Below are 10,000 nucleotides of genomic sequence, written 5' to 3' on the forward strand. Positions count from 1 at the left end.
TTTACACACAGATGGGAAAAAAAGCAGTTCTGAATTTGTTAAAGTTTCAGGAAAGTTATTGAATAACTGATTCAGTTGGAAAAAACAACAACAACTCCTTGTATTAAAAGTATTGTTTTTTATTGATTTTTGGGTGTGTTTTTTCAAGCAATTGTTTTGGGACAGGTTACTACACGTTAGCAGGGTAGGTCGCAACAAGCTGTCTCGAGGTGCCACTACAATGTCTCGAACTGAACTGCCCCAACAATGTCTCGAGGCTTCTACCCCGGGCAGTATATTGTGTTGACCTGCAGCGAAATGTTTTATCAGTAATGATTAGTGTGCGCGTGCGACCGAGTATGTGTGTGTTGAGTGGGCGAGAGAGAGAGAGAGAGAGAGAGAGAGAGAGCTTGACATTATAGTGTCATTGGCCATGAGGTCCTTACGACGTGAATGAATGCATCAGTATATTTTCACTGCAAAACAGCACCCTTCATTAGCGGTATCCTTCATGAATGAGCAGAATCTTTTACAGCTAACATCCCTGTATAACAAAACATTATACTAAACGAGTAAATATAGTGAAATATTAGAACATAAAGAAAGTTCTTTCCTCGAAGTAAAATGGTAGCAACCAACAGGCCACAAAACACACCCTCTGTGTGTGTGTGTGTGTGTGTGTGTGTGTGTGTGTGTGTGTGTGTGTGTGTGTGTGTGTGTGTGTGTGTGTTCCTCTCTCTACCTCCGTTCATTCAGACATCAATGAAACATATTCCATCATTGGTTACATAGGAAATAAAGTCTAATCTATCTAACCGCACAGTTTGGAGCTGTGTGCAGTGATTTCATTGCCTCATCTTCAAAGCTTCTGATATAGATTTTGCCATCACATTTATCACCCTGTGATCTTCTGATGTCAACGCGTGCGAAAGAGATGCTAGAGAGACAGACAGAGACAGACAGAGACAGACAGACAGATAGAGAGGGGGAGATACAGACAGACACAGACACACGGAGAGACAGACAGACAGACAGACAGAGACAGACAGACCGACTGACAGATAGAGAGAGGGAGGGACAGACAGACTGAGACACATGGAGGGAGAGAGACAGACAGACAGAGAGACACAGAGACAGAGGGACAGACAGACAGGCAGACAAACCGAGACATAGAGAGAGACAGAGACAGACATACAGAGAGACAGAGAGGGACAGAGACAGACAGACTGTGACAGAGATAGGGAAAGACAGACAGAGACCTAGACAAACACACACAGAGAGAGAGAGAGAGAGAGAGAGTAAGAGGGACAGACAAATAGACAGAGACAGAGAAAGGGACAGACAGACAGAGACAGACAGACAGAGACAGAATTAATGTTGAGGTGCTCCGCATCAACTGTGTTGTCACACAGGGATACTACAGCACGCAACACAACAAGAACTGCGTGTTGACTTTCGTAATGGTGACCATAGAATAGTGTTCAATGCATATCTATTTACTCTATCCACTCCATATTTTACATTTATTTGCTTATATCTCATCTTGTATGTGTGTGTGTGTGTGTGTGTGTGTGTGTGTGTGTGTGTGTGTGTGTGTGTGTGTGTGTGTGTGTGTGTGTGTGTGCGCGTGCGCCTTGAGTAGACTTAATCAAAATTTTGCGCCTTTTAAATATTATCATTAGTAGTAGTAGTATTGTGTATTTATCTTTTTTTTTTAAATTTATCTATTTATTTTATTTTATTTCTTAATTCTTTTAAATTATTTTTTTAATTCAAAATTTTTTTATTAATTTTTTTTAATCTTATTTATTTTATTTTTATTTTTATTTCTTTTTAAAAATTATTCATTTATTTATTTTATTGTATTTTATTTTATTTCTCAAGGCCTGACTAAGCGCATTGGGTTACGCTGCTGGTCAGGCATCTGCTTGGCAGATGTGGTGTAGCGTACATGGATTTGACCGAACGCAATGACGCCTCCTTGAGCTACTGATACTGATACTGAAACTGTCCAGTACAGTGAGCGACTGCTGCGCGATACTTCAGAATGACATTGATGGAAAACACGTAAACGTAAACGGTGTCCTTGCTTACTTTTAATAATAATAATAATAATAATGGATACTTATATAGCACACAATCCAGAAATCTGCTCTAGCTGCTTTACAAAAACGCTTTTGTTAACATAAAACATTATATCTATGTTACATACACACACCAAAATGTGACTACACACACACACACACACACACACACACACACACACACACACACACACACACACACACACACGCTGCATACATACATTTTAACATACATGTGTATCTAACAGCTACCCTAACACATACGCAGACATAGACAGGCACAAACTTACATAAACACACGCACACACAATACACATTCATATACATGCATGTAGTTATGTACATATACATATGTATACACACATAGTCAAGCACAGCTAACGCAAAAGAAGTGGACCTGCCACAATTGAACTTATTGCTGAGGGAAAAGGTGAGTTTTGAGACGAGATTTAAAAGATGCGAGGGAATCAGAATGACGGAGGTTATCAGGGAGCTTGTTCCACGTCTTTGGCGATTGAAAAGAAAACGATCTGTGTCCATAGGTCTTACTTTTCTTTCATACTTCTTCTTCGTTCGTGGGCTGCAACTCCCACGTTCACTCATATGTACACGAGCGGGCTTTTACGTGTATGGCCGTTTTTACCCGGCCATGTAGGCAGCCATACTTCGTTTTCCTTTTAATTCTTTTCCTTTCAGCAATCGTTCTATTGCGAGCGATGGCATTTTCTCTGGGTCACAATGCCGTGTCGTTGCAAACAGCACGCATGTTATTATTGTTATTATTATTATTTTTTTTTTTTTAACGCATGTGGTCTGCTAAATGGTGAAAATCACAGTGAAACTCTTTTTAGAAAAAAAGCCTGCCATTTAGAAACTGTTATCGTTGTTGTTGTCATTAGTATTTTCACTCATAGTTTTCTCTTTAATAACTGAGTGGGGTTTTTTTGGGTTTTTTTTGTTTGCTTTTTTTTAGTTTTTTTTTTAGTTAACTGTTCGTTGTTAGATGCGTCAGATGTTCTTGGATTTGTCAATAATCATGGTTTTGTCTGCCTTCTTTTGGATAAATTTGAAAAGCTGTACGAGAACAAAAATTATGTATGATTATTTTATGTTTGTATGTTTGAGCAGTAGCCACACAACCACATATGAATTTTTCTTTTTAATGATCACAAGGGAGCGCTTGAAAAATGCATGTCAAAAATTAAAAAAACAACAACAACAACAACAAAAAACCTATCGTTGTTGCAGTTGTTTTTATGGCTCATAATTGCTGTATGATATAGGTTGACAGTTCTTTTATTTTTTTTAATACTTGTCTCGCCTGTTAGCTGTTCTTGGATATTACATTACCCACCCCCCTTCCCCCGAAAACTGAGTATGGCTGCCGACATGGCGGGGCAAAAAAACCGGTCATACACGAAAAAGCCCACTCGTGTACATGCGACTGAACGTGGGAGTTGCAGCCGACGAACGAAGAAGAAGAAGAAGGAGAAGAAGTTCTTGGATATTTGTGAGCAGTATACACATGGCAACATGCGAACGTTCTCTAAACTCACTCAGTACGGCCAGTCCTCTCTTCTCCTCTACACAGACCCCTCGGATGTCCAGTGGGTGTCTCAATGACCCAACCTTTAGCTTCCGTCGTCAGTATTGCGCTATTCTTTGTCAACATTCACCTCTTCAGTATAAGAGCCTTCCGCTTGCAATATTTTGATGATGGTAACTGGGGTGAAACGCTGTTAACTCTCTCCATACGAACGGCGAAACAGACGACGTTTACAGTGTTTCACCCCAATTACCATCATCAAAATATTGCAAGCGGAAGGCTCTTATACTGAAGAGGTGAATGTTGACAAAGAATACCACAGTTCTGACGACGGAAGCTAAAGGTTGGGTCATTCAGACACCCACTGGACATCCGAGGGGTCTGTGTAGAGGAGAAGAGAGGACTGGCCGTACTGAGTGAGTTAACGTCGTCTCTTTCGCCGTTCGTATGGAGAGAGTTAAAAGTTGACTTGGTGGGTGCGGTAGCCATCAAAAGCTTACGCCCCATCAATATATGACAGGATCGAGCACTGTGCGGAGCTGATAATTATGCCCCCCTGACATTGATATGTCCAGCAGTTGTGAGCGGTGATGAGGGGACTAGCCCCAGCGAGGTCATCAAAAATTCATGATGACCCCCCCCCCCCCCCAAGTTCATAACCTGTCAGGACCCATTGAAGGTCACACACCAAGAGTACGCATGTACACGCGCTGGCTTGGTGGGAGTCTGAGGCCAGGGGGTGTGGGGGCGCGGGGGGATGGGGAGGTATGGAATGGGGGCTGGGGGGCCGTGGGCATGGGCGTTCGGGCATGCCTAAGTTCCTCCAGGTCTGTTCCCCCCCCCGAATTTTACCGCCAGCCAGGTCTGAGTTTTCTCTGATCTGTTGATCTGTTTTCTTCAAATTTACGTTATGTGGGTATTTGTCCCCCCCCCTCCACCCCCCCTCACCGCACCCCCCCTCCCCTCCCCCGCCCACCCCTCTCTCTCTCTCTCTCTCTCTCTCGCTCTCGATACAAACAGCTCTTTCGTTGTACCGATATGATACGTAAATATAATAAAAAGACTAATCAAGTAAGTAAGTAAGTAAATAACCAGTCTACCAGCTAACTAACCAACTAATCAACTAACTAACAAAATAACGAACTGCATACTAATCAAGTAAGTAAGTAAGTAAGTAAATAACCAATCTGCCAACTAACTAACCAGCTAATCAACTAACAAACTAACTAACTGCATAAATGAATTAAACAAGCAAATGAATGAATATATAAATAGATAGACAACTAAATAGATAAAAGAATAAATGAATAAATAAATGAAGAAATGAATAAATAAACAAACCATTCTCCAGTTAACAGGGAACAAAAATTCATAACATTAAAAAAAATATTTTAAAAAGCCATTCTATCCATTTATTCGCCCCCGATAACAGACAGAACCTCCCCCACCCCACCCCCACTCCGCTCGCCTCCCGAACTCCCCTTCCCTTCCCCCCAAACCCCCCTTGCCCCCCCCCTCCCCCCCCCTCCCCCCCCCCCCCCCCCTCCCCCACACACACACATCCCATGTAAAAGTTTCAAGCAACAGTCAAGCATCGAAACGGATAATGGTCTTGCATTTTTAACCTTGGTAAAGGACGCCCCACTGGCGGCACCATTATATTGATTGAAGCGCCAGTGGTCTGATCTGTCAGTTCTGTGTTCTGTGATCCGCAAGTCAGTGTTGCCAGTGTGCTCTGGGCTGGCCAGCCGTCCGGTCAGAAAGAAAAAAAGATTCGGAATGAAACCTGTTTGTGTGTCGTCACTGCGTGTCTGCTTTTGCCTGTTGTCTGTCTTCACCATGTTTTTATCGTGCCAAACGACAGAGTCCGTAACCACTGCAGGGACAGGAAGTGATGTCATCCAAGGGAGCAGTGACGTGGATAGACGCCGTCTGACAGCCACCGCCCGTCTTCATGACGACATCCGTCGGCATCCTGTCGTCAAACAGAGAGTGGCCCCTGTGACAACATTAGCGTCTGGTGACGTCAAAGTGGATGTCAACGTGTCGATTCATGTGGGGTCTGTTCTGTACCTGAACGACGCGGAGCAGACCATGACGTGTTCAACGTACATCGTTGTGAAATGGCAGGACATCTCTTTGGTGTGGAATCCCGAAGATTACGGCAATGTTTCCAAGACCGAGATGTCGCCAGATTCTGTCTGGAAGCCTACGTTGATACTGATCAATTCACAGGATCCGGTCAACATCATGAGCCACACCAACATCTTGTTTATCCACAGCAACGGGACAGTGGAAGCCCAGATATACTACAAAACCGTCACACTGTGCACCATGGACCATTCCGAGTTCCCCTACGACACCCAGCAGTGCGGCTTCATTCTGGAGTCACCGTCTGGCAGCTGCAACGTCATCCTGAACTTTGTCATCATGGATCAGTCTGACGCAGCCAATCTGATACTGAAGTCTGACTGGCTGCTGGTGTCCGTGGAACACGTGGAGATCTACTCCACCACAGAGATGACCTACTTCCCTTCCATGCAGCTGCAGCTTCAGCGTCGGACAGTGTACTTCACGGTGTGCCTGGTGCTGCCCATGGTGGTCACCTCCTACATGAACTCCCTCGTCTTCCTCCTCCCTGTGCAGTGCGGGGAGAAGGTCTCCTTCCTCGTCAGCCTCTTCGTCTCCACCTCCATCTTCATCAGCTTCTTCCAGGAGATGATGCCCCGAGGTCTGAGCACCGTGCCCACCACCATGAAGCTTCTGCTGGGCGTGCTGGCCGAGAGTCTGCTCGTGCTGCTCGCCACGCTGCTGGTCCTGGGGCGACACCACGCCCAAGATGAGGCGGCCGACACACCCCTCCCCTCCACACCCCTCACCACTACCTCCACCTCTCCCCACCACCATCATGGCGGCCCCCGGCCTTTTTCCCGGCAGGCCTCTGTGCTGGAGGTGATGGGCAGGGGATGTAAGCCTCAAGTCTCCGGCAACGCTGAGCTGTCCGCTAGAGCAGAGTCTGAGTGTCAGCACCAACTGTGCTGGGATAACCAGAGACTGGACCGACTGTTTTTCCTGGTGGCTTTTGTCACCAACACGGTGTACCTTGCCATCCTGTTCTTTGAGTGACCAGTACAGGAGGTATCTGTGCTTTGTTGTTAACGCCTTCAGCATTCCTTTCTCATCGGATTTGTCTTTTTTGTCTTTTGGCTGGACAGTTTATTTAAGTGTGTGTTTTCGAACGATACAAAAGGTGTTGTATGCACAGTGTGCAGTGTGACGCGTTCCGGCCATAGAGTTCCACAGGTTTCACACACACACACACACACACACACACACACACACACACCAAAACACACACACACACACACACACACACACACACACCAACACACACACATACACACACACACACACACACCCAAAACACACACCAAAACACACACACACACACACACACACACACACACACACACACACACACACTACACACACACACAACACACACACACACACACACACACACACACACACACAGCGCGTGCGCCCGAGGTAGGTTTTGTGTATTATCAGTAGTTGTAGCAGTAGCTGTAGCAACAGCAGTAGTTTTAAAACAGATGTGACGTGATGTCGCACATATATGGATCACTACGCACACGTTGACACCTCCTTGAAATCGAAACTGAATCTGTAATGGTTAATTTTCGTGACTAAACTGACATTTCTTGAAGGCCTCTAAACGAAATGCGGTCGGTAACAGTTATTTCTAACCTAAATATTTTTTTGCAAATTGTTTGATGTTTTCTGGCATGGTATCAGATATACTTCATTCAAGATATACTGCATGAATTAAAATGCAAAAGCAAAATTATAGATTGGAGTTTTGCGTTTTCTTGTTATCCAATATGTGGGTAGTTTTTTTGTTGTTTTTTTATTGTTTTTTTTAGGGTTTTATTTTGGGGGGGAAGGTGAGGGGGGTATTCACTTGTTGCCATTATTAGCGAATATTTTGCATACTTCGTTTTACACACACACACACACACACACACACACACACACACACACACACACACACACACACACACTCACCATTGTGTTTATTCCGTCTACTCCCCTTTTAATATATGGAATAAGAGTAAACATAAGGAACAGCATGACGAAATAAATAATATAATAGCAATAATAGTATGTTTAGATAAAGCTTCCTAAGATCTTAGAGCGCTTAACTAACAATAACAAAACACTCTCACGTGTCACTCAGACACAAAACACACACGAACCCCCACTCCCACACACCACACTCACACATACACACGCGCTCGCTTTTCACGCACACACGAACGCTGAATAACATTGTTCCCAGTGAACTACCAAATCAATCGAAACACTCTCTTTGTAAATGACCATACAGTAAATGACCAGACTGCAAATAGAACAGCTAATAAACTGTGTTCGTAAACAACAAGGTAAATAAAACAACCAATAAACGATCCCAGTAAAAAAAACAAATAAGCAAACAAAAAACAACAAACAATCAAACAGAAACCATACAAGACATAACAAATAACCATTGCCTCCCTTCCCTGCCTCTTCCTTGTCTTCAGTTTCTCCAGTTTTAGAGCTATGCATGCGTGTGAATGACCGGTGCGAAAGCGCTTTGATTTGTCTCTGCACAAGATTCAGCGCTATATAAATACCATTATTGTTATGATTATAATTATACCTCAAAGTAACCAACCAACCAATAAACCGTGCTAATAAACAACTTGGTAAATAACTAGACTGTTTCTTTCTTTAATCTGACGTCTTTTCACTCTCGAGTGATATTAAACTAGATCGCAAAATGACTTCATCAACCAACAATCTTCTTTCAGATCAGACCACACTCCGCAAAATCAACTTGCTCTCGAGAGCTCCTAAAGGGGGTCAAGGTCAAGGCCTTGACCTGAAGTCAAATACATTTTGCACGTATTATCGCCACAAAGGCTTGAAACCCATAATCATTCCTTGATAACCTGACAAACACAAAGACAATAGAGTGAAAACAACGAGAGATAAAGTCACAGTCGTGAGATAGGGCAGTGTGCAGCCCACTTTCATGGTGGAATTTTCGTCGCTCGCAGTGCGAGAAGTAGGTCATATGACGACACGAGCAGCAAACACCCGTAACTGGCTTCTCTGAGATTGCACTGCTTTTGTTCAGGACAACTTTTATAAATGGATCAGTTCGAATACGTCATGGCAGATATTTGACAAGAAACACGCTCAAAATAAACATTGAAGACTAAAGCAAATAATGGGTGTAATTATAAAACTAAATATACATTGTAGACTTAAAAAAAAAAAAAAAAAAAAAAAGGCACCGAAAATGTTCAAGTATCCTTTCGTCAAAGCAATTTCCACGACGAAATTTTAGCCTTTCGCTAAAAAGCCGACGAAAATCCGACGAAAGTGGGACTGCACACCCACAGTCTTCACTGTAGCAGAGTGGTGGCTATGTGGCGACGCGGTCAGCTAGGCGGTGAGTGATCACTGGTTCCAGTCCTTCTTTTCTGCGTTCCCCGTGATCATGGTCTCAGACTTGCAGTCCTATGCTGGAAATGAAGGTGGTGGTCTTGATGAGGTCTTCTTTGGTGCCCCAGAGCTTTTCTGCCAGTGTGGCTCCATAGGGCCACTGCTGCGTCCGTGCATCTTGATACAGGGGGCAGGACTGCAGGATGTGCTCCGGGGTTTGTGGGCCTGTCTTACACGGGCAGTCAGGAGTGTGTGACAGCTTCATTCGGTACATGTGGTCTCGCAGGCGGCAGTGCCCCGTGCGTAGTCGGAATATGATTGTCAGTGGTTCCAGTCCCACATACGGACCAGCAGCAGCTGCAGGACAGATCTGGACGAAGGCGTGACAACATTTCTACCTGTGCACGACCGTGTAGCTGCTGACTACTGATGGTGATGATGATGACGATGATAACGACGACAGTGACAACAACAACTAACAAGAGAGGCAAGGCCTTCAAGACTCACTTGTGATAAATTAAGTCCCCTAGCATTAATTACAGAGTAATTTCCCTTTTTTACTATCTGCACCAAAACGTTTGCAAAATAAATAAAACTTCCATGCTTAGCAAAAGAAGTTCCTGTTTGAACAAAAAATGATAATAATGACTCCTCTTGTTGTTGTGTCAGAATAAGAGGTCAAAGTGCCAAGTTTAGAGAATACAAAAAATATAAATATAACAGTAAATGCAATTTGCATATAATTAGGCTTCATTTTTTTTTTTTTTTTGTGCCCATCCCAAGGTGCAATATTGTTTTAAACAAGATGACTGGAAAGAACTGAATTTTTCCTATTTTTATGCCAAATTTGGCGTCAACTGACAAAGTAGTTGCAGAGAAA

The 10,000-nt window shown here is 43.6% G+C and overlaps 1 protein-coding gene across 1 annotated transcript; it reads left to right on the top strand.

Moving 5' to 3' along the window:
• Nucleotides 1-5,448: 5,448 nt before the first annotated feature.
• On the top strand, nt 5,449-6,735 carry LOC143285286 (acetylcholine receptor subunit beta-type unc-29-like). Its single transcript, XM_076592547.1, has 2 exons — nt 5,449-6,423; nt 6,547-6,735. The coding sequence occupies exons 1-2, from the start codon at nt 5,449-5,451 to the stop codon at nt 6,733-6,735; spliced, it is 1,164 nt and encodes a 387-aa protein (XP_076448662.1).
• The last annotated feature ends 3,265 nt before the right edge of the window (nt 6,736-10,000 follow it).

This window comes from Babylonia areolata, chromosome 8 (assembly GCF_041734735.1).
Source record: "Babylonia areolata isolate BAREFJ2019XMU chromosome 8, ASM4173473v1, whole genome shotgun sequence".
In the NCBI taxonomy this organism is placed as follows: Eukaryota; Metazoa; Mollusca; class Gastropoda; order Neogastropoda; family Buccinidae; genus Babylonia; species Babylonia areolata.

Bases quoted from the DNA above. Each gene is read 5' to 3' on its own strand.
- LOC143285286 (XM_076592547.1), top strand. From the start codon at position 5,449: ATGTTTTTATCGTGCCAAACGACAGAGTCCGTAACCACTGCAGGGACA. The intron at 6,424-6,546 runs GTCCTGGGGCGA...TTTTCCCGGCAG, and splicing joins TGCTGCTCGCCACGCTGCTG to GCCTCTGTGCTGGAGGTGAT.